The 24,554-nt window shown below is 48.0% G+C and overlaps 2 protein-coding genes across 2 annotated transcripts; one reads left to right on the top strand and one right to left on the bottom strand.

The window, feature by feature from the left end:
- Window positions 1-2,178: 2,178 nt before the first annotated feature.
- Window positions 2,179-4,233, top strand: LOC113834637 (frizzled-8). The gene has a single exon (XM_027405490.2). The coding sequence runs from the start codon at window positions 2,179-2,181 to the stop codon at window positions 4,231-4,233; it is 2,055 nt and encodes a 684-aa protein (XP_027261291.1).
- Window positions 4,234-21,600: 17,367 nt separating this feature from the next.
- Gjd4 (gap junction protein delta 4) lies at window positions 21,601-24,301 on the bottom strand. The gene is made up of 2 exons (XM_027405512.2): window positions 24,197-24,301; window positions 21,601-22,619 (listed from the first exon to the last, which is right to left on the bottom strand). The coding sequence occupies exons 1-2, from the start codon at window positions 24,258-24,260 to the stop codon at window positions 21,601-21,603; spliced, it is 1,083 nt and encodes a 360-aa protein (XP_027261313.1). The 5' UTR covers window positions 24,261-24,301.
- Window positions 24,302-24,554: the final 253 nt, after the last annotated feature.

The following is a 24,554-nucleotide window of genomic DNA, read 5'->3' as shown; positions in this document are numbered from 1 at the left end:
AAAGGAGAGAGAGAGAGAGAGAGAGAGAGAGAGAGAGAGAGAGAGAGAGAGAGAGGGAGGGAGGGAGAGAGAGAGAGAGAGAGAGAGAGAGAGAGAGAGAGAGAGAGAGAGAGAGAGAGAGAGAGAGACCGTGCGCCTGCCACCCTCCTGGCTATCTGAAATGCTTATTCCCGAGATTACAGTAATTACAGCCGCAGCATGAGTTCCATACAAGCGCTAAATGAAACAGCACATCAATTAAAAAATAAACACTCCATTCTAGGAGAAAGACAACCCCCTGGGACGTCCTAACAAGCGTAAATGAACCTGCCAAGCCCTGGCCCCTCACACCCCCCTCCCTTCTTAAGGTGGACGCTGAAAGCGCTGGCGGCTGCTGAACGCTCCTCGGATTCTGTGTGTTGAGCTCTGTACCGGTCCGGTGTCCCCACTAGGGTGCAGCCCCGCCTCTCATAGCAGAAAAGGAGGCGCTTGCAAGCACATGTTAAGTTTTTAGGTAGATGAGTGTATGTCTTTAAAGTAGCAAGCGAATTGTGAGTGCAGTAGTAGTTGTCAGTGTGTCTTACTAGTAAGTTTGTATTTGAAAGGAGGCACTGGATCCACGTGCTTCAAATATTTATATATTTTTGTCTCATCCAAAAATCAACTCCTCTCCCCACCCACCCCCCGCCGCCATGACATCTGTTCTGATCACTCCCGTTTTCTAGGTAAGGAATTGAGGTGCCCCAGATCACACAGCAATAGGCACTTATGTACCGCGACCCTTGCATGCAGGCAAGGCCCCAAAGTACTCATGGGCTGTCCATGACCAAACCTGATCATCTAACTGCAACAGAAGTAGCACTACATCACCAAATCTCCAAGTCTGAAAAGTCCTCGTTATGAGAATCCGAAGAGGCCATCCCTCCCTAAATACCCCAGCTTCGGGTCTGGACCAGCCTTAGAGCCCTCGTTGCGCTTCCGAGGCCCTCCAGAACCAGCAGGTGTTGTCCATGGACCGAGACTAGCTGGATCTTGACAGGTTCAGAGAGCCATGGGAGGTGCACGCACTACCGAACACTGTCTCAGGAAGTCCCCGGGTGCAGACTCGGAGAAATTCGATCAGGATCTCTGAAGCGCTGAGCTCTTTGGGGACAGTCTGGGTGAATGCTCAATTTTTGCGGTCAATTCCAAGGTGACCAAACTCTCCATCCGCCCTAACCCAGAAAAGCAGTGGCTGAACTACGGACTTCCTTAAGGAAGGCTGAGCCTTGAGAGCACATAGACTCCGCCCCACCGCCCAGTGATTGGTGATCCCAGAAGGGGGCGGAGACCCAGAACAAGCTCTATAAATATTCATGAGCCGGCCTGGAGGTGCTAGCTGACTGGAGCCGGGAAGTTGGGCGAAGGGCGCAGCTCCTGCGGAGGAGGAGGTGGCTGCTGGCGCAGACCACGGCCCTCAGGTGTCCCCTTGCCTTTTGCTCTGTGTTTGTTTGTCGGTCTCGCAAGAAGGCACAGCCTGCACCCTGACCGACTGTGACCACTAGAAAGCGACGTGGACTTTCGGCGGCGGCAGATGCAGGAGGACCGACTGGGACCGACGCGGGAGTGAGAAGGCGGCGGCCTGACCAGCGGAGGGCCCGGAACTCTGGCAGTGGCGGCGCGGCCTGGGACGGACATGAACCCTCGGGGCCCAAAGAGGGGCCGCTAGGTCTGACCCCAGAGGCGAGCGGCCAGGCACAGCCATCTTGACTGCGGCCCGAAAGGAAACTTGCTGCGCGCCGCCCTCTGAGCCTCCGCTGCTGGGCGCCACGCGAAGTGGCTGGGTGTGCAGGAGGACCTGCGCGAGCTCTGGACGATGAGCCCAGGGGCCACCACTCTGCTCCGGGAGGGCTGAGTGCCACCCAGAGGGCGTAGGGCAGACCCTGTGGAACTGTGGCGCGCTTGCGGTCACCCTCGCCCCAGGAGAGGCACGGGGGGGCGGGGAGGGCCGGACGACTTCTGCCTAAGCTTGCGACCCTGCTGCCACAGACGCTGCCCAAGAAAGGGCTAGATTGTTGGCCGATTCTCAGCTCCTCGGGAAGAAGCCGCACAAGACCCGCTGGTCGCCTGCTCTCCCTTTCCTCCGATTCCTCGCTGGGTCCCCTAGAGCCCTAGTGCGCGCCGCCTAGAGGAGGACGACGTGGGGCCGCGGCGCGCAGCATGGAGTGGGGTTACCTGTTGGAAGTGACCTCGCTGCTAGCCGCCTTGGCGCTGCTGCAGCGCTCCAGCGGCGCCGCCGCCGCTTCGGCCAAGGAGCTGGCGTGCCAGGAGATCACGGTGCCGCTGTGCAAGGGCATCGGTTACAACTACACCTACATGCCCAACCAGTTCAACCACGACACACAAGACGAGGCGGGCCTGGAAGTGCACCAGTTCTGGCCGCTGGTGGAGATCCAGTGCTCCCCCGACCTCAAGTTCTTTCTGTGCAGCATGTACACGCCCATCTGCCTGGAAGACTACAAGAAGCCTCTGCCGCCTTGCCGCTCGGTGTGCGAACGCGCCAAGGCCGGCTGCGCGCCGCTCATGCGCCAGTACGGTTTCGCCTGGCCTGACCGCATGCGCTGCGACCGGCTGCCCGAGCAGGGCAACCCGGACACACTGTGCATGGACTACAACCGCACCGACCTCACCACGGCCGCGCCCAGCCCACCGCGCCGCCTGCCGCCGCCGCCGCCGGGCGAGCAGCCGCCCTCCGGCAGCGGCCACGGCCGCCCGCCAGGGGCCAGGCCCCCACACCGTGGGGGTGGCAGTAGGGGCAGCGGGGACACGGCGGCTGCGCCCCCCTCGCGCGGCGGGAAGGCGAGGCCCCCTAGTGGTGGCGCGGCTCCCTGCGAGCCCGGGTGCCAGTGCCGCGCGCCGATGGTGAGCGTGTCCAGTGAACGCCACCCCCTCTACAACCGCGTCAAGACCGGCCAGATCGCCAACTGTGCGCTGCCCTGCCATAACCCCTTCTTCAGCCAGGATGAACGCGCCTTCACCGTCTTCTGGATCGGCCTGTGGTCGGTGCTCTGCTTCGTCTCTACCTTCGCCACCGTCTCCACCTTCCTCATCGATATGGAGCGCTTCAAGTACCCTGAGCGGCCCATCATCTTCCTCTCCGCCTGCTACCTCTTCGTGTCAGTCGGGTACCTAGTGCGCCTGGTGGCAGGGCACGAGAAGGTGGCCTGCAGCGGTGGCGCTCCGGGTGCGGGCGGAGCTGGGGGTGCTGGCAGCGCCGCGGCGGCTGGCGCGGGGGCGGCGGGAGCGGGGGCGAGCGGCCCGGGCGCGCGCGGCGAGTACGAGGAGCTGGGAGCCGTGGAGCAGCACGTGCGCTATGAGACCACTGGCCCCGCGCTGTGCACGGTGGTCTTCCTCCTTGTCTACTTCTTTGGCATGGCCAGCTCCATCTGGTGGGTAATCCTGTCGCTCACGTGGTTCCTGGCGGCTGGCATGAAGTGGGGCAACGAGGCCATCGCAGGCTATTCGCAGTACTTCCACCTGGCCGCGTGGCTGGTGCCCAGCGTCAAGTCCATCGCGGTGTTGGCGCTCAGCTCCGTGGACGGCGACCCGGTGGCAGGCATCTGCTACGTGGGCAACCAGAGCCTCGACAACCTGCGCGGCTTCGTGCTGGCACCACTGGTCATCTACCTCTTCATTGGCACCATGTTTCTGTTGGCTGGTTTCGTGTCGCTGTTTCGAATCCGCTCGGTCATCAAGCAACAAGGAGGCCCAACCAAGACACACAAGCTGGAGAAGCTCATGATCCGCCTGGGCCTCTTCACTGTGCTCTACACGGTGCCTGCCGCCGTCGTTGTCGCCTGCCTTTTCTATGAGCAGCACAACCGTCCACGCTGGGAGGCCACTCACAACTGCCCATGCCTTCGGGACCTGCAGCCCGACCAGGCACGCAGGCCCGATTATGCGGTCTTCATGCTCAAGTACTTCATGTGTCTGGTAGTGGGCATCACGTCGGGCGTGTGGGTCTGGTCCGGCAAGACTCTGGAGTCCTGGCGTGCGCTGTGCACTCGCTGCTGCTGGGCCAGCAAGGGCGCAGCCGTAGGCGCGGGAGCCGGAGGCGGCGGCCCGGGGGGCGGCGGTCCGGGGCCTGGTGGGGGTGGGGGACCCGGCGGAGGCGGGGGATCTCTCTACAGCGACGTCAGCACCGGCCTGACGTGGCGGTCTGGCACGGCCAGCTCCATGTCTTACCCTAAGCAGATGCCATTGTCCCAGGTCTGAACCCTGAGCGGACGCCCAGAAGGGGCGGAGAGGGGTGGGGGATGGGGAGCCCGAGGGCGGCGAAGGGACCCCAGATCGGCCGGGGTTCCCACCCCTTCACCGTGTTGATTGCTATTAGCATGATAATGAACTCTTAATGGTATCCATTAGCCGCTGGGACTTAAATGACTCACTCAGAACAAAGTACCTGGCATTGAAGCCTCCCAGACCCAGCCCCTCCCCTCCGACGCTCCGGAGCGCCTCCCCCAGGCAGTGGTTTCAGTCGTCTAGGAGAGTTGGAACCCTCCTGGGTACCCTGGCTAAGCCTTGAGGTCAAGCTACACACTTCACCCAAGGGACTGCTTCACCCTCGACCCCCGCCTGCATAAATTCACTCCTCATACACCCTGGAGGAGGGACGACTGCTACCTTGTGGGATTGCACGGTTTGGGTATTCTTAATGACCAGGCAGATGCCTTAAATAAACAAGAAATGTCTTAATTATACACCCCAAGTAAATACGGGTTTCTTACATTAGAGGATGTATTTATATAATTATTTGTTAAATTGTAAAAAAAAAAGAAAAAGAAAAAGAAAAGTGTAAAGTATGTATATATCCAAAGATATACAATGTGTACATTATTTGTAAAAAGTTTAGAGGCTACCCCTGTAAGAACAAATATAAGTATTCTATTTTGTCAATAAAATGACTTTTGATAAATGATTTAAATACCACCCTGTCCCCCGACTTTTCTGAACTGTTCCCCTTATGCTTGCTGAGGACATGTGGGGAAGCGGACATTTTCTGGCTTGCCATTCTGTACACTGATTTTAGGCATGGAGACAATAACCTGTTAACCTCTAGTTCTTAAACTGTTAGCAAAGTAAATGTCATTGTTGAATTGAAATCAAAATCGCGTTTTTGCACTTTCCCCAAAGATGGTGTCTTTCATGGTCTCTCCTTGCTGACCTGTGAGTGACAGCTCATCTTGGTGTGTGTGGTGTGTGTGGACAGTTTGCATAGGCAGCCATTCCACTCAGCCTGTTTATTTGGCTGGTATGATGTCACTTAGGTTGAAACAGCAGCCCTATGTGAGTATCTCCTGTCTGTGATTTTTGAAAGAAACCCGTGGCCTTTTACAGACCTGGCCACACTCTGAAATGTGGAGGTTAGTATTTGAAGCCATGGGTCACCTCTACACTGTAAGTCACTTGACAATCTGGTGTAACAGGGCAGGCGCTAGCTAACAGATTAAACGAATGGGTTAACTTCTTAATAGTGCTCCGTGCTTGTGTATTCCAAGTGTGCTGCTTTTCCTGGAGAAAAAAGCTATTGTTCCTCTGTCAAGACTAAGCTAATTTATTTGAACAGAAGGCTGTTGAATCAGCAGAAGAATGTGCTGGCAATTGTTGAACTTTTTACCTGTCTGCCCAGTGGCTCCGCACATCATTCCTTTAAGAGGAGCTAAATGAATAGGGTTAATCTGTAGGGAACTTGGTCTTTTGAGTTTGAAAAACTTTGATCTTTTCTCCTCTCCGAATGTGCTGTGTAGTCTGAAGTTTCTTTCCCTGCTGCCTGGCTCCTCTTGGTGCAGACCAATTGGCCACCGCAGAGCCTTAACGCTCTTCCATTAAAGGGATATGGGACTTTTACTTTAAAAAGGAGAGGGAGAGAGGGAGCCGAAGACTTGTAACAGTTAGTGAAGACCAGAGGCGCAAGTGCGCTCAGCCTTTTCAACAGCTTTCCATGGCTTTGTTAGCCAGCCCGCAGGCAGCTAGGCCTGGGCTGTACATTATAGAAAAGGCTCTGAATGCCCCACAGGTGGTCTGTGCACATAATCCCCCAATTTAAAGCGGTTTCCTTTGCTGGACAATTGCATTACAAAACTCCCTTCTTTTTTACTCCTAATTGAACCAATGAACTATTATAAACTACAAGTTTTCCTTTTAAAAAAAAAAATCCCCAGTGCCTAAATTCTATTGACTAAATGCTGGCAAATTTTCTGAACTGGACCTTTCAAACCACTTTTGGGAAATGCTTCTTCAGCAGATATTTTTCAGATATTTTTCCTTCTTGAGCTTTTTAATTTCTGGAAGATTAGCAATAATTTAAAAGTAATTGGTAAGGTTGTATGTTCATACTAAAAAGATAGCCCCAGGTCCCTTATTAACCTGTCAATCAAGCTAAGAAAGTGGCAGCTACCCTGCTAATAACTGGAGTCCAGCATTGTGGCTGGGGAGGGGCCCTGGGTGCCCTTCTTAGATGTTTGCTTTTCCTTTAGTGACTAAAAATCTGAATTAATAGTGAAAAAAAACTACTTCTTTTACTGATCTTCACTGAAGAATATTTGTTTAAATTTTCTATTCCCTTCCAGAGTCACTGTTTGTGTTAACTGGGTTTTTAAAATTAGATATGTATAATGTGAATACATTCTTCAGCTACCGAGTCCATCTAACCTTGAAAGATTGGGCACTTTGCCAGCAGTTTTATTCATTAAATAATTGCTGTTTTGTGATCTAGGTACCTACATGTACTCCCATCTAACCTACACACCGATTTGGAGGCTGTGTGTGTGTGCAAACTGGCCATGCTCTCTGCATAGTCAGTAATAAGGTCAAAATTGGGGGTAGGGCTTTATCATGTGTGGGGAAAAGAAGCACTATTAGTTGCTGATTTTCTGACATAATGGTATTCTTGGTGACAGTGTTCAACTATGACTTTGAGGAGTTGTCATACTTTGAAGGTCTCAGCTCATTTGTTTTCCATATATCCTTGTAAAATGGCATATATGATAACTTTTACAAGATGGCCATAAGTGTGCAAAACTTAGCAAACTTATGAATCAAGAAAAAGAGCTGTTTCCACTCTGAGGACTTTCAGTAAAAAGGCCTACAATTGTCAGCGGCAAACAGACTGCTGCTGAACCACAGGGATAGTTCTTGGCTTTGAAGGCTTAAACGTGAATCAAAAGTTGCCAACACTCAAATGATACCCAAAGTTGATTGTAAGGGTAGGAAAAGTAAAGAAGGACCCTTCTAGGCCCATGTGCATTAAACAAATGACAGGGTAGTTGCCCAAGATACCTCTTTAAGTTACATAGGCCTGTCCTTAGTTACTACATTTAAGAAGTGTTAAGACTTATCAAATATTTGAGGGTAGGCAATGCGGTTGCTGGGTGCCCAGAAGATTGAAGTAAATAAAATGTAATGTGGTTATCACCACCAGGAAACCAAAGCTTGTTGAAGCCACTTGTGAGAGGAATCTTCTGAATACTTTGTTTTTGCTCTGTAGTAAAGGCAACCTGGAAATACTATAAACAAAAGGTGGAAAGCTAATAGGAAAGCCGACTATGTGGCATCCTCACTTCTTACCCTCCTTCCTGATTGTGCTGTGGGCACCTGTAACACTGCAAAGTTTGAGGAGAGGAAGTCAGGTTGTCTTATTGAAAGGAAATCACACAGAGCCCATTGCAAACCAGGATCAATTTAAAGAACCCTGCAAACATTTTTGCTGAGGCTCAAAACAAGGGCCAGGAATTCATTATTGTTTTCAAAAGATTGATGCTATACTGCCATCTTGTGGTATAACAAGGTTCCAGAACCTGCAGTAGACAGCAAAAACTTCATTTGGTTTCCTGATTGAAAAACCACCATGGAGCTGGGGAAAGTGCTCTGCTGTTCCAGTGTTTTCAGAGCATGCCTAAAGCCTTGGGTTCGATCCCCAGCACTACATAATCTAAGTATAGTGGCACAGGTCTGTGACCCCTTAACTTAGGAAGGGAGGCATCATGAGTTCAAAGTCGTCATCAGCCACAAATAAAGTTTGAAGTCAACAGTGGACTAGAGACTCTGAGAACATAAAATCTTGAGTGTTGGCTCTGTTTCTCAGTAGAGCTGCTCACAATTGAACACTTAATTCTATAGCCATCATCTTAAGAAAAACACCCAGACTTGCCTCAGAATAAGGTGCCATAAGACATCCCTGCCACACGGTCATCATTCTATTAACCTCAATTGAATTAAATTCTCCCGTGTTGAAGTCCAAAGCATTAACCTCCAAAAAATACTATTTTGAGTTATTTTTATTCAAGGAATGGCAATGTGTCCGATGCTTAATGTCCCATTTCCATAGCAAAAGGATACAGTTTCTTGTGTCATGATGTATTGTTTTACACTTTCTTTGCAGAGAAAAGTCCATGGGGTATCCTTCAGAGCCACGCAGGGATGCACACAGTTGTCATCCACCCGGGTGTTAGGGAACACACCAAGGAGAAGACACCACACTGAAAAAGAAGGCTAGCTACAGGGTGGATGAGCAACTGCTTTGGCTTGCTTTAGCTCTCCAGGAAGGAGGACATATGGATGACCAGGCTTGTGTAGGACTAGGAGAGAACTGTCTCACCAAACACACATATGATACTTTCTTTTCCTTGATTGTACTGCCTACTTGCTGGCAGCAGAAGGGGGACCAAACATCATCATGGACTCACCAGTGTATGAGCCTGATTCCACAGCAACTGCAATGGAAGCAGACACTCAAGTGTTGGTGCACATCAAGGCCTGGGGAGGTGTCTTAGTTACTTTTCTATTGTCATGACCAAAACATCAGGACCAAGGCAACTTACAAAAGAAAACATTTAATTGGGGCTCACTGTCCCAGATGATTGATTACAACCCATGGCCATCATGGTGTGAAGCATGACAGCAGGCAGGCAGGCATGGCGCTAGAGCAGAAGCTGAGAGCTCACATCTGATCCACAACCATGACACACAGAGAGAGAAATCTGAGAATAGCATGGGCACTGGAAACCTCAAAACTCGCCCCCAATGGCTCCTCCAACGGGGCCACGCCTACTAATCTTTCCCATTCTTGTTCAAACTACCACAGGTCTAACACAGTCCTTGCTACAGGTTGGCAAAAAGTAATTGCTGCACTAATGTAAGATCAATCCATCCAGAACAGGGCTGGGCCTAGAATTCCCTAGGACTGCTTGCCCCTCCTTTTTCTGTAGGCCTGTTCCCACTGCCCCACTTTTCCATCTAAAGGCCGTCTCTGTGGGTAGTCTTATGGAAAGAGTCGGTCAGTCCTCTTGGTCCCAGGGTATCTCTTTAATTACACAGTTTATACCTGGTCTACAAGGTCTTCTCTGAAAGACCTGACTCTTGGGCCCTGGGCTGCCTGAGGGTACTCTCTGAGTCCTCACAACTCATGATCACAGTTATCCTGTCATTCCCAATGGAGACCTCAATGGGGACAAAGGCTAGATTTGGAAAAGACTGCCATAATCAGCAGAGCCATGGGCCTTTCAGAAAGTGCCTCAGTGGGCCAGGGAAGGCAGCGATGACCAGCCCATCCTCCCTGGTGCTAAGGTGTTGGAAGGTGAAGCAGAAGGGCCTCTGAAATGCCAGGAAGCTAACATACAGCAAGCAGCTGGAGCAAGTGGCCATGCAGCAGTCTTCCACAGGGTATAGCCATGAAAGTGTTCTGAGAGGATAGTGGCACTTGCAAAGGACAGACGCTAACCAGAGAAAGATGGAGAGCAAGAGAGTGAAGATAAAGTGCCAAGGCCCAGCACAAGTGGGACAAGTGTGAACTAAAGAGCTAACTGTGCATGGCTTTGCAAGCCATTATTTACATTACTCTATTTAATCCTCTAGGGAATTATACACTAGATTAGAAAACCAGTGTCTGCTGTTTTGCTTCCACAAAACCTGTTCCTAGTCACACCACGCCTCAGTGGTAGTTTCTATTTCTGCTCACTTGTCAGAGCCTTTGGAGTGTTTTGTTTTTGTTTTTGTTTTAAACTGCTGATGCCAAAGCCCGTGGTGGTCCCCACAGTCAGAGGACTGAGTCATAGCCAAGGATGCTCAAAGCTGTGTTTGTAGAGTGCTTGTCTAGCATACACAAAGATCTGGTTTGACATCAGCATATGTCTGTAACCCCAGCACTCAGGAGGTAGAGTCAGGGGGATCAGAAGTTAAAGGACATCCTTTCTCAAAACAAACAAACAAACAAACAAACAGGAAAACAGTATCCCACTCATGCCCAAGCTGTATCCCAGACTAATAGATTTAGAGATTGATTTTAGGGACTGTATCTGAAAAGTAAACATTTTTCAAAGCTACTGATGAAAATCAGCAGATATTATTGAATATATCATCATCTCAAATAAAATAAATATGCATAAATAGAAGTTATCAACTGAGTGTACTGGTGCATGCCTTTCCCGGCACTCAAGAGGTAGAGACAGGTGGATTTCTGTGGGCTCAACTCCAGCCTGGTCTACATAGTGAGTTCCAGGCCAATTAGAACTACACAGTTAGAGCCAATTTCAAGAATGAAAAAAGAAAAAGAAAAAATAATCGGCACTTAGAATGGTAATATTTTTCCTATCACTGAAATTTTTTATTTATTAGCATATATCAATAATGATTTATTATTATATTTTCGTTCATGTAATATATTTTGATCATATTTCTCATACACACACCTTCCTTACCCCTTTTTGTCTCCTAATTCTGAGAGGTAAGTTTTGGAAGAAAACAGGAGTGCCCTCATCTGGTAGAAAGATGGAACTTTAAGCCTCGCTGTTAAGTTCAATATGCAAAGCAGGCTCATACTGTAATAAAACAAAGAATTATATACAGAGGGCACACGATTTGTAACTTTTGTTAAACTTATGACCCTATGAGTAAAATGCAATTTTAATATGTTAATTAGTAAAAGTAGTAAGTATCGCTTTTTTGTTTAGTAAATGTGTATTTACTAAAACCAGCTCAGCTAGAAGTGACAGCCAGTGCTGTGCCCTGGGAGGGACATGACTCTCCAGTGCCAGAAAAACAAAACCAGCCGTGAGTGGGGGGTCATCACCTCTCTGTTTCACCTGACACTGGAATGTCATCACACCTCTGTAATGACAGGAAAATACTCTGTAAAGTGCAGAAAACCATTCTTTCTCTGAGCTCTTCACTGAAGGCCGAGAAAGCAAGGCTTAATTTACTCTTGCAACCAAACCCTGGCATTTTGCTAACTGCCTAGCATGCGAGCTTTCAGATCTTAATTGCTATACTTCATCCTAATTCTGTGGGAGAAAGACACCAGTGGGGTATTGGCTTTTTGAGACACTGCTATCTGCTGATGTCACAGGCAACTGTGACAGCAATTAACTGAGTGTTTGACATCACTAAAGAGAGGATCTTAGAAGTCTCCAACAAGAGATGCTTGATGCTTAAACTGACTACAATAGTTTGGACTTCCAATAGTCCCCAAAGCCCCATATGTTAAAGGTCTGGTCTCCACTATAGTACTACTGGGAAGTGGCAAAATACTAAAAGGTCTTGAGGTTATTGGAGCCCCTTTCGGGGGTACCATGGGAGCCAGCTTGTACTTCTCTTTTGCTTCCCCACTAAGGATAAGTGTGTCTGTTCAGCCACAAGTCTCTACCATGACCCACTACCTCATCACAGGCCCAATCCAGCAGGGACAATTGATGACAGGTTGACATCTCCAAAACTGGGAACCAAACAAACTTTCTTGCTATGCACTGGTTTGTATTGGGTACTTGTTACAGTAACAGAAATTAGACACAGGCAGTCATAGGTACAGCAATAACCCGATCTGATCATTACATATTGTATACCACACTATACCCTGTAAAAATGTTATTACTAGGTGTCAAATAAGAATATTTTAATAAAATAAACACCTTTGCTGGGGACCTCTTTGGGATCTGCTGTTCTCATAATCGAGGGTGACCCACAGTGCCCACAGTGTCCTTAAGGTCCACTGTCTATCTCGTGACTAGGTGTTTACTTCCTCATTCCCTCCTTCAGACTAGGCCTGTATGCAAAAATGCAAATTATCTTACCATTGCCAGGGGCTTGGGGGCATGTGCCTTGATCTGAGTAAATTTCCACTGTGGCTGCTGTTGGTATATAAGCCTACTCCCTTTTGAAATAAATGGCATTCTCCTTGCAAGAGTGACCGGCTATCTTGTCTTTATTTAATCCTAAGATTCCCTTGCCCGAACCCATGGTGAGAAGGTTGTAGCACTGGACATTATGATACACCTTGGGCTATTTGTTGTATCTGTGCATTTGGGTGAAGAGAATGGAAGACAGCCTCTGGGGCTCAGGCATGGGCCTTTAGGGGATTTTTTTTTTTTTTGAAGCAGAGTCTCTTATTAACCTGAAATTCTCCAAGGAGGTGAATCTGTCCCTTTAGCAAGCCCAGGATATCTGAGCACCTGTGCCCACCTTCCTTTGCCTCCCAAGCGCTGTGATTAGAAGTGCATGGCTTTTGTTTTGTTGTTGCTGCTGCTGTTGTTGTTGTTGCCCTTGAACTGAAACAACACTCTAATCAACACTCTAATTGTTGAGTGGTTGAGTGGCAGTTTCTTCTGAATAAAAACTCTTCCCCCTAGGAGGGAAGGGAAACTCCCACACAGTTGAGAAAACAAATAAGGCCCATTCCCAGCATGAGAGAGAGAGAGAGAGAGAGAGAGAGAGAGAGAGAGAGAGAGAGAGAGAGAGAGAGAGAGAGAGAGAGAGAGAGAGAGAGAACAACTGCTAGGGGAGGAGATGCTGATCAGCTGAAATTCAGGGCTGAGATCCTGCTCAAGTTCAAAGTGGAGACTCTGGGGCTCTGGAGCTGCCTTCAAGCTGTGCTGGGAACCCATGCTTGAGCTTCTGTGATGCCATCTTCCTTTTTAAAAAAACATAATTCTTTATCGATTCTTTGGAAATTTCACCTCATGCATCCCAATCCCACTCACCTCTCCATTCCTCCATATCCACCCTCACTCGTGCAGTATGTCCCCCCAAATTAATTAAAAACAAAACAAAATAAACAAACAAAAACCACCTCACTCCCCCATCTCTCCACCACCTCTTCATTCATCTTAGTGGCATCAGGAACTGCATTGTGTCACACAGTATAGCTTTTGTCCAATCATTCCCACCTACAACTGTTCATTGCAATGAGTCATTGGTCTGGTTCAAGGACTCTGGTTTCTGGTACACCACCATCACTGGACCCTCATCAAAACTCCTCCTGGATATCCTGCTGTTGCCTGGAGTCATGGAAATCCTGCGGTTATCATTCCACAAGACCAGTCCCCTCATGCACTTCAGAAAGTCATAGATGGGGCAGCTGTTAGGGTGGGCCATTGGGATCACCTCCTCAAGTTAGGGGCAGAGCCAACTCTCCTAGGCCCATGCTATTGGGGCCAATGAGGGGTGGAACCATCTCTCCCAAGTGCAGGGGTCAGCTCTCCCATGTCTTTGAGGTGTTGCCAGCTCTCCTGTTGTAGTGTCCAGCAAGGGGCATGGCCAGATATCCCAGGGCCAAGGAAGGACAGGGCTGTGCTGCTTCTGATTTCAGCACACATGGTTCCAATGACGCCCCCTTCCCCACAACACACACACACACACACACACACACACACACACACACACACACACACACCCTGTAGTAACAAGAGCCATGGACATCAGCCCAAACCCTGGCTGCTGTTGGACCACAGACCTAGACATGGCCCACAGCAGCAGCCCAGGACTGGCCCTGTGCACCTGAGCAGGCCACTCGGATTGGCATGAACCCCATGGCATCAAGGCCCTTGGACACCAATATGAGCACAGTACCCTGGCTTCGGCATTGCCTTTGACGGTATCAAGAGATACAGACATCAGCCCAGACCCTGGCTGCTGTTGGGCCACAGACTCAGACATGGTCATAGGCAGCAGCCCTGGTCCAGACAACACCATGGCCCCAGCTGTATTACAGACCTTGAACACCAAGATGGCCATAGGATTCAGCGTAGCCCCTGAGCATCCATGTGACTTTTGGGGGCACCATGCACCATGAATATCACAGCCCATGCTCCTTTTAATAACTCAAATAAAAATCTAGGTTTACCAAATTAGACTATGGTACATGGTCTGCCCTGGGTTCCTTTTTTGGATCAATAGAGCCTTCTCTCCAGGAAAAGTCTGTCACTCAACAATCTCTGAAAAATTTTTCACAAATATAATTTTCACTGGATTGATTTTAGTAATCTTCAGTAAACTGCAGAAAGACTGGGAAATAGGGGTATTGTGGTATAGATGCTGGACCACTCTGTCTGTTGTCTAGTCTGTCTTCCCCCATTTCCTCCTGAAGGATAAAGCAGTTCTTGCTTTGCAGGTAGCTGTGACGACTTAATTCTAGTACAAATGAAACCTGCAGAACAGTGCCTTCTTGGAACTCCTAATTACTGTCCTAAAGAACTCTTACTTGCTGATCGATTGCCACAACCCAGCACTTCCCAAGATGTTCATGGCCTTGGGTTCAGTCCCCCAAAAAAACAACAAAATTAAATTAAAAGAGCCCTTCTTGGTTCCCAAATGGGTCCTGTGATATAACTGTAGTGCCCCAGGAGGTAGAATCCAAAGGATTGAGAGTTGAGAGCCAGCTTGGGTTATACTGGGGTGGCATAGGTGACAGGGCAGGAACAGTGATGGTACCACCTTGTAATTCCAGAATATAGGAAGCTGAGAAAGGAGATGGAGTCTTAAAAGCTATTCTTAGTCCCATAGGGAGGCTAGTCTGGGTTTCAGGGGACACTGTCTCAAAACAAACAGACAGACAGACATTAACAATACCCCTACTTACTACAAAAATACTTCCTTTTTTAAGGCAGGGTCTCACTATGTAGCCCTAGGTGGCTTGGAACTGGCGTTTCAACCTCTGCCTGGGATAAAGATGTGTACCACTACCCTGGTTGTTTTACTTTTTATTGTATCTTTTTAAGTATAATATAAACTTTTACATCTTAGCATTCCTGTGTAGCACAGGCTATCCTGGAGCTTTTGGTGGTCTTGCCTTTACCTGAGTGCTGGAGTTGGGGGTGTGCAGCCATGCTTCCACAGGGCTACTTTTGTTGTTGTTGTTGTTGTTGTTCAAATTAGGAACAAGCTTGCTTCACATGTCAATCCCTTCTCTCTCTCCCTTCCCTCCTCCCAGCTCCCCATGGAGGGTAGGGCCTTCCACAGAAACTCCCCAAATTCTACAACATCATCCTGGGCAGGGCCTAGGCCCTCCCCCATGTGTCCAGGCTGAGAGAGCATCCTTTCACACGGAATGGGCTCTCAAAGTCCATTCTTACACCAGGGAAAAATACTGATCCACTACCAGAGGCCCCATAGTGTGCCAGGGCCTCCTTGTTGATGTCCACTTTCAGGGGTCTGGATCAGTCCTATGCTGGTTTCACAGCTATCAGTCTGGGGCCCATGTGCTCCCCCTTGTTCAGGCCAGCTGTTTCTGAGGGATTCACCAGCCCGGTCTTGACCCCAATGCTCATCACTCCTCCCTCTCTGCAACTGGGTTCCAGAGTTCAGTTCAGTGTATAGCTGTGGGTGTCTGCCTCTGCTTCATCAGTACAGGGCTACTTTTAAGAGCTAAATTCTGTGGTGTTCACATTTTTTGAGGATGGCTCCATGAACAGCTTCTTCTTATAAACTGAGAGCTCCACAGTTATGAGTTTAGTTTCTACCTGCTTACCACCCAGACCTCGGCAGTCATCCAATTCTGTTTCTGTGAAATGGATGACTTCAGATACTTCATAAAAGTGGGATTATCTTTGTCTCTGGACAACTGGCTTCTTTAACTCAGCATAATGCCTTCAAGGTTTATCTACTCTGTGATCCAACTCTTAGTCCCTCCTGCCTAAGCATGTGTGTATCCATGTGGATGCACATGTATGTGAGTGTGTGAGGAGACCAAAGGTCATCCTCCAGGATCATTGCTCATGTGTTTTCCACCTTGCTTTTTGAGGCAGGTTCTTTCACCGGCCTCATGCACTGGACCAGTCAGCAACCCTCCCAGGAACTGCTTCTCTGCCTCCCAAACACTAGGATTACAAGCACACACATCATCCTGTCCAGATTCTTCCTATTGGTTCTGGGGATTGAAATGATGCTTTCTCAGCAAACACTTTACAAATTGAGCTAGTTTTCCAGCCCTTTAAAGGCTGAATAATATTATTCTGATTATACATACTGCGTTCTGTCTTTATCCTGTTGTCTTTGGGTGAGTATTTGTAACTAGGGCCAAATCAACATGGCAGTGATTTGCCTTTTACTTGTCAATGAGTCAGGGGCATTGGTGCAGAAAAAAGTGGCTTTATCACTGTGTTGTTTTCCATCCATATGTTCAACCACACATCCACCCATTGCACTAACAAGCCTGTGCATTAGTACCATCAGTGTTCCTTAATTCTTATTAGAATAAAAGAAGTGTATGCAGGAGGTATTACTAGTCAATTCAATACAGCTTATTTACAGAATATGGAAAGTTTATGCTGCAATGTTTAATTCTATGTCACAAGATTCAATTTTTTTTGAGTCCCCAATTGTGCCATCAGAGGAAATTCTGAACCAGAAGATGGTCTTTGTTTTGTAAGCCATTCAATGCTCTGCACACAAAAGGGCTAGGAATAACCTTGGCAATTTACAGGGCTCTTACTTCCTAAAGCAAAAAATGCCTCTTGATCTGTGATATTCTGGGGTTCTCCAAGTGTTGTGCATCACTTCTCAGGCTCCACCCTCTTTAGCAAAGTATATATAAACATATATATATATATATATATATATATATATATTTACTATTGTCATCATCATCCACACTGCAGTTTTCCTTCCCTCTTCTTCTCCCAGCCCCTCACCCCCACTTCCTCTTTGCCCCCCTCATCCACCCTTCCCCAATTTTTATTCAGGAAAAGGCAGGCCTCTCATGAATATCAACCAAACATGGCATATCAAGTTGCAGTAAGACTAGGAACCTCCCTGCCTTAGAAGGATTCTTAACTATAAAATAATACATTGTTTCATAAGCCAGTGGGGAGAACTTTATGTGTCTTTGCAGATAACCTTTTTGACAGGCTGCAGCCACAAGGGTTCTTGTAGCCAATTTGTTAACTACTGGAAGGGAGAGGGAATATCCCATTGCTACATCTGGTCAACAGCTTTATGAGAATTGACACTGCAGGGTTACAGCATCTAGCCAGCCCACTACCATCTGTCTTGGTGGTCATTTACATTACAGGTCCAGTTCTCAAGCCAAGTCTTTTTAGTTTATGTGGAAAGCCAGGGGTGGTGGTGGTGGGGTCACAGGCATGGAAGGAAGAAAGTCAAAACTAGGATCTGCATCTCAAACCCATGAGGACGATCTCTTGTCTTGTTCAATGACTTCCTTCCTATGTGACTAGGTTTTCACAGTTTCCCATTATCCCTTAATTTCTCACTCCCAAGTCCTGATCATATTGTCTAAAATCAATCTAATAAGACTTCCCAGATGGATTTTAGAGGATTCTTAAATCCTGCTTCCTATGAGCAGAGAAGATAAAAATGAAAATGAAATGAAGGGGTGGTGATGTGTCAATGAGAAGACAAATTCACATTTTATTTTGCTGCCTTTAACTCTTGGATCTTAACTATGGTCCAAGAGAGCCCCCTGCTGGTAAGACTGGGAGCAACCGAAAACGGTCCAGCTAAAATATTCCTCTTCCACCAAACCTCTTTTCAGTTCCTGAAGATGAGCTGGCAGTGATCTATCAGACATCTGTGATCTCAGCCCTAGAGCCATATTCTGGGAACACATGGCTAAGTTCTTGTCCTGAGGTTTCCATAGTTAACCAAGTTTGTTTCCCACATTCAGGTAGTAAAAAAGCAGGTGTCACCTGCTCCTTTTCGGTGAGCCCTAGGAAGAGGGAGCAGTTCGCTGGGGGTGGAAGACTTGAGAGGATCTGGACAGATATGCACGGGGGCTCACCCCCACCTCAAGTTTTCTGACTGCTAGTGGCAGGTGGAGATCTTTAAAACTTCATGGAAAGTAACAAAAGAAGATTTATAGGCAGGGCCAATGAGCCCTAGATGCTGCTTTGCAGATTTTCAAGTCGTGTCTGTTAGCTACTGGTGAATCTGGGTGGGTCTGTTTGGAGGACAAGCAACCCTGCCTGAGAGACCTGCCCAGTGACACGTGGATGACCCACTAGGACCTTTCAGTCAAAGAAGCAGATGATAACCAGAGATGTGGTGGGGGCACACTCCGACCCCCACCCCCTCCTCCTCTATCTGGGGAAGAAGGAGAGACCTTCTACTAAAATATAGGTTTTATTCAATGCTTGGGACCAAATATATGTCCTCCCACACATTAGACAAATGCTGGCCCCTGAGGCATGCTCACTTGGCATTTGACTGTAATTTCCTCAATTCTCCATAAAATAAATTTCACCTCAGTTCAACTTATAAGGCTGTGAAATCCTAGCATCTCACCTCTCTCTGGGACCAACTGTAGAGCTAGAGGTCAAGTTCAAAGTTCCCCAAGGAAGGGATTGTCGTATAGATAAATGTTGAAAGCAAAAAAACCACACTTGCATACATAACGCATACATATATACACAGGGACATATACACATAATGATAGATTCATATATGCAAATAAACACACACACACACACACACACACACACACACACACACACACACACTTGAAATTCAAGAAGGAGGGTGACTGAAATCCACTTCATTCCTAGGGAAACAAACTTATCCCCTAAACAACCAGTAAGATTCACCAGAGACCTTCAAAGCCAGCCCCGGAGTTGGGATGGAGAGCCACAGGATTTACACTTCAGTCCTGTGGTCCTCCCTTTCCTTTCCTTACTGTGCCACACTGCTCATCTTTCCTGGAACTGAATTTATATCCAGAAAACTTGAAAGAAGATCCCAGTGTAGATCACTGCTTCTGAGAGCGAGGTACCTACTAAGTGCATGAGTACCATTTCCTTGGCTACCCATAAACTGCTTTCTATGCATACTCCCGTTGATCCTCATGAACTAATAGAGATTCTGCCACCTGCCTCTGCCTCCTAAGTGCTGGCATTAAAGGCATGCATCACCATGCCCACCTTTTCATTTTTGAAAGAAAGGGCACTGGATTCCCCCAGTGTAAACCTGACTAATTCCCAAAACTGTTTTCAAGTCAAATACGTGACCCAAGGAACCTATCAGAGACTGTTCGGAGCCCATTCTGCTGTTCACAGGGATCTGCTGAATGCGTCTTAGGAACCAAGTGTCCAAAAACAATCTGCCTGAGACACACGCCAGCTAATTGTCCCTTTGGTTTCCCTACCACCTTTCTCAGCCTAGCCTCTGGCAGTTAAGATGAAATTCTGGAGAGAGTGTGTAACTAGATGTGACAGTGCCACTCCAAGTGGGCCTATGAGCCCTCTTGCCTGTTCCATGTGAGCAGATAGATGGAACTCTGGTCAAAGTGATCTCTAAGCCCCACCCGGGGCTCTATTAGATAAAGTCTAAGACTTCTCCCCCTTATTCCGGTCATATGTTTTTTAAAAAGTTTTTTTTAAATGTTATTAGTTCTTTGAGAATTTCATACAGTGTGTTTTGACCAGGCTTATCCCCACAGCCAACCAACTTTCTGCCTCCCTGCCACAACAAGGCTCATTTGTGCCATAAAAACATTCTTGGATGTGCAGCCTTCCACAGGAGCGTGGCTGACGGACCAGATGTTAGATTCTTGCAGGAATGTGATTCTCTCTCCCAGTAACTAACAATTGCCCAGAGCTCTATGGCTAGGAGTAGGACTTGGTGTCCAGCTCTAATCTTCATCCTGGGCTTTGGTCTGGTTTGTGCTTGCACCAGTCTTGTGCATGCTTTTACAACCACTGTGAGATCTTTCATGGCTTGAAAACCATTGAGAGCTGCAGTGTGATCCATCACAGGGAAGGTGTGGTTCCTCCTCCTGTGAGCTTCTGGGTGACCTTTACAGTCATGCTAACACAGGAAAGCAACCACAATCATCATGTATTGGAAAGGTAATTACAAAATTCCTGTGTTAATGGTATCTGGAGACAAGGCCTTGTGGAGGCAGTTGGAATTAGGTGATATTCTGAGGGTGAGGCCTCATGATGGTATTAATGGCTTTTTAAGAAGAAAAGGCCTGAAAAAAATTAAAAGTATAAAAATAAAAAAGAGAAGGCCTGAAATGACTTAGCCCGTCAAAGTTATTGTCATACCTGTCTGACAATCTGAGTTCAATCCTTGGAATAAATACACAGTAGAAAAAGAGAACTGACTCCTTGTAACCTTCACAAGCACATTATGGCACATACACTGGCACGCACACACATGCATACAGACACATGCACACACACACACAAACACACACATGGGTACACACAAATATACATATGCAGACACATGTACACATACAGGCACACACGAAAACATGCATGCACACACATGCACGCACACACACACACACACACACACACACACACACACACACACACAAACACCATGTACTCAATAATAAATAGGAATCTTTTTAAAGAAGAGGAAGGAAAACATAAGTTGGCCCACTGTTCATTCTGTCTCTCCATGGAATTCCCCGTTGTGTTATGAAACAGCTAAAAGGACTTCTCTAGTCCAATCTTGGAATTCCCAATCTCTGTTGCTATAAAAAAAATTATTTCTTTTCTTTAAAATTTAGGCTCTGGTATTTTGTTACAGAAACACGGACTTTTTTGTTATTATAGCTCAGCATATGCTGGGTAGTTAGCAACTTTCAACCCTTAGTATGTTAGTTTAACTGATAGCCATACTCAGGTGGAGTCTTCAATCGAAAGAGCAACAGAGAACACTATAGTCTAGGTCCCTCATCACTCAAAGGAGAAAACTGAAGTTCGGAAGAGTGAAGGGCGCCGTGGACGGCTTTGATCCCTTGCTTACAATGTCATCTTCTCTTGTGGCATCCACCCAGGGCTGCAGTGCATGCTGTCTTTGTGCATCACATCTCAGGTTCTGATCGCTCACTGGCTTCATGGGCACTGCCTGTTCCTGTTATGGGGAGCCCACCAGAGATGACCACTCGGACACAACGTAGAGTCAATTGAAAGTCTTTATTACAGGTGTCTGAGACTCCGCAGGTATTTGGGACCCAAGTATAGCACTGAGTTTTTAGGGGAAGGCATTTTTAAAGGCAAGAACCAAATCTTGGTATTTTGCTGTGCAGCTGCAGAGGGGGGTTTTGCTTACGCAAGCAGTTTAATAAAAGCTCCGAGAAGTGAAGTGGGTAGGTGTAGCGGGAGGTCTGCACAAGCAGGCAGATTAACGGAAGGTAAGTTAGCTGGGGCAGGTTGACCTTGGTTTCCTAAAACACTGTTGGGTAATTTTCCATGGGATTCTACATTAAGGCGATCAGATCTCCAGTTAAACCTAAAATGGTCTCAACTAGAATATGAAATGAAGGGACCTCTGCACCATCTTGCCTGTCACAACGCGAAGGGCAGTATGGTGCTGGGGAAAGGGTTTGTGGGCTCTGCATGGCCGTCTTCACACCCACTCGGACTTTTTTGCTCTCAGGTGGGGGGCGCTGCCCGAGGTGGCCAGCCGACCAGGAGCATGAGGCTGGCTTGCTGAACAGGGCCTGGCCAGGTGGCTCTGGGTGGACAAGGGGAGCTCACCTGACCGGGTGTTTTTGACCCCCAGATCTGGAGAAGTCTCTCTGTGGGATCTGAAATGCTCTGGGTGAGCTACCGCCGACCTGTCACCAGCTGAGGAAGTGGCCTCACTATCATCTTGGTCTGAATGCTCGGCTCGCCCTAACACACTGGCCTGACCAACTTGGCTGTTGCCGCCCTGCCTTGCTGTCCACAAGCTGGGGAACTCAGGCGCACCCTGCTCCTCCTGCCTGCTTTCACGGTCCACCTGACCCTGGCTAAGACAACCCTGAGGGTCCTGTAAGAGACCAGAGTGGAGTGTGGGGACTTCGCAGACTTGTCTGGCCTGGCCCTTCACACGCTGAGTGGTCCCCCGTGTCCTCCGCAGGCTGCAAAGCAAGTCAGCCAAACTGAGAAGGAAGGATAGCGCGCTCACGGCCCACACGAACAGCATCAGAAGGGACTTCTCCGTGGGCCGCGACACGTAGCAGTCCACAGCCCCGGAGCAGGGCACACGCGAGCAAGAAACTCGGTTGGGCACAGAGAAGCCAAAGAGCAAGTAGTGCAGGGAGGCCAGCCCGGCCTCCAGCAGTGTGCGCAGCAGCAGGTGCACTAGGTAGGCAGAGGACAGGTCAGGCACCTGGGGTCTGCAGGCTCCCTCTGCAGCCAGCTTCGCGCCGCGGTGCAGGGCATAGGCGCCAAAGACAGCCGAAGGCAGGAGCAGAGCCAGGCTCTGCACCAGCCAGAAGCGCAGTGGCGACACCGGGGAGAAGAAGTCGTAGCAAACGTTGGCACATCCTGGCTGCAGGGTATTGCAAACAAACCTCTCCTGTTCGTCCTGGTAGATAGGGGACCCTGCCAAGACCACCACCAGCATCCTTAGCAGGACCGCCACGACCAGCCAGAGCATGCCTAGGCGAGAGCAAGTGTCCAAGGATCAGTGTCCAAGGTGCAGAAGGCTGCCTCCACACAGCAGCTTAACTACTACACCCTGGGAAGTCAGTGGCACTCAGAAATAGGGGCAATTATTTACACACATACATTAGCACGCTCACGCACGCACACACACACACGCACTGGTAGCAAGGATCAAAAACAGAACCTGTTGCATGTTATGCTAGGAAAGTACTCTACCACTGAGCCCCACCACCAAACCTTCAGGGCCATTACTTCCTAAGCCTTTGCTGTACCAGGAACAGCCCTGAAATTCACGTAGGATGTTTCCAGTGAGCAGATCTGTGAAGATGCCTTTGCGTGGCCTGGACTGAAAGCTCCAGAGAGCATTCTGGCTGAGCAAACCTATCAGGTGACTTAATTTCACCCTTCTTAGGGACTAAGCTTTTTAAAGGACCTTAGTATATTTCCTTCATTGTGCCTTGAGCAAACAGGAGCGGGTAATTTCAGTGTCTCACTGATTCATGATGCCAGCCTATAGGGCCCCCGTCAATCATAGGGCATGTAGCTACCGTGACTCTGGGTTCTTAAATTTGAATCTCTTTAAGAATGTTCCCTTTTCTGGTATTTCCTGGTTCCTTTCCCCTTAATCCAGTCACTGTATTCATAACATTAACAAAAACTGTGAACAAACAGAAGAAAAAAGAAACAACTTTTATTATTTATAAAGGCAGTCAAGCTCAGAGAGAGGCATCGGCAGGTGATGAAGCCATGGATTTACCCTTTCAAGCCGGGTTTATTTATTCAAATTCTACAACATAAGAGTGAAAAAAAAAACAAAACAAAAACACTATCAACCTCACATCAGGCAAATCTTGACCTTTTCTCCATCCTCTTTTCAGATACCCATGCCTCCCTGAAGCTGACTCATTTGGGTCAATCTCAGGCATCTTTATTATTCTTTTGTTAAAAAGAATAGCTAAGGTGATAGATGATTTTGCAAGACTGCAACCCAGCACTTGGAAAGCTCTGACAGGAACAGGTCAGAAGTTCAAGGCCAGCTTGAGCTATACAGCAAACTGGGGAAAGAAAGGCTATGTCACTAGGGGCGGGGGGACATAGTTCAGTGTGTGATCACCTTGCCTCAGTGCATTAGCACCTCACTCCAGAGCCCCTGAGCCCTGACCCCAAGACTACAAACAACTGATTTAAACTTGGGATCTGTGTTACAGTGCATAAGAGAAATTAGTCATATTTAGAACATAACCTCCAAAGATAAAACCTAAAAAGGTAGATGAGGAGGCACAACAGAAGCACTATTTTCTTGTTTATTCTACCTCATTCTGCCTTTGAATTCCGAACCTAAATGCTGGGAGAACAGACCTTGCCTGAGACACACACCTCCCATGTTGATGGAAGCATGGTACCACCCTGGCTTAGGATTAGCCAGGTGCCCCACACCAACAGTGATCACTGGTCTTTCTTTTGGGAGTGAGTCAGACAAACTGAAAATTGGGATCAACTTTTGAGAAGGCAATCTGAATATGGCAACAAAACCAGAACAAAATTTGGGAGATTTTCTCCCCAAGACTCACCCATAATAGTCATGTTGCAGTTTAAGGTGATAATGAGGAACCCCAACAAGTCCAAGTTCTCCATGTTTGCAGAAAGCCACAGGCCTGGGCTGCTGGAGGGTTGAGAGGTCTGTGTACTCCAAGGATATTTAAAAAAAAAAATCAATGGATTTTTTTCTACATCAGACTTCAAGGTGAGTACCAAGCTGTAGAAAGAAAGACGTGCTCCCAGGCCTGGGAGGTCAGGTCTCCTGTCTCCACACTGAGCCGGCTCTAGGCTGCTTGCCAATGAGACACTCCTGACAACTGCAGGGCCCTGAGCAGGAGTCGTCTCTCTGTGTGGCTATTCTTACCCTCATAGGACATTCCAGGCTTGTAG

Source organism: Cricetulus griseus, chromosome 3, assembly GCF_003668045.3.
Source record: "Cricetulus griseus strain 17A/GY chromosome 3, alternate assembly CriGri-PICRH-1.0, whole genome shotgun sequence".
Lineage (NCBI taxonomy): Eukaryota > Metazoa > Chordata > Mammalia > Rodentia > Cricetidae > Cricetulus > Cricetulus griseus.
Note: the sequence above shows the minus strand (reverse complement) of the source record. Positions and strands in the feature narration are given on the sequence as shown.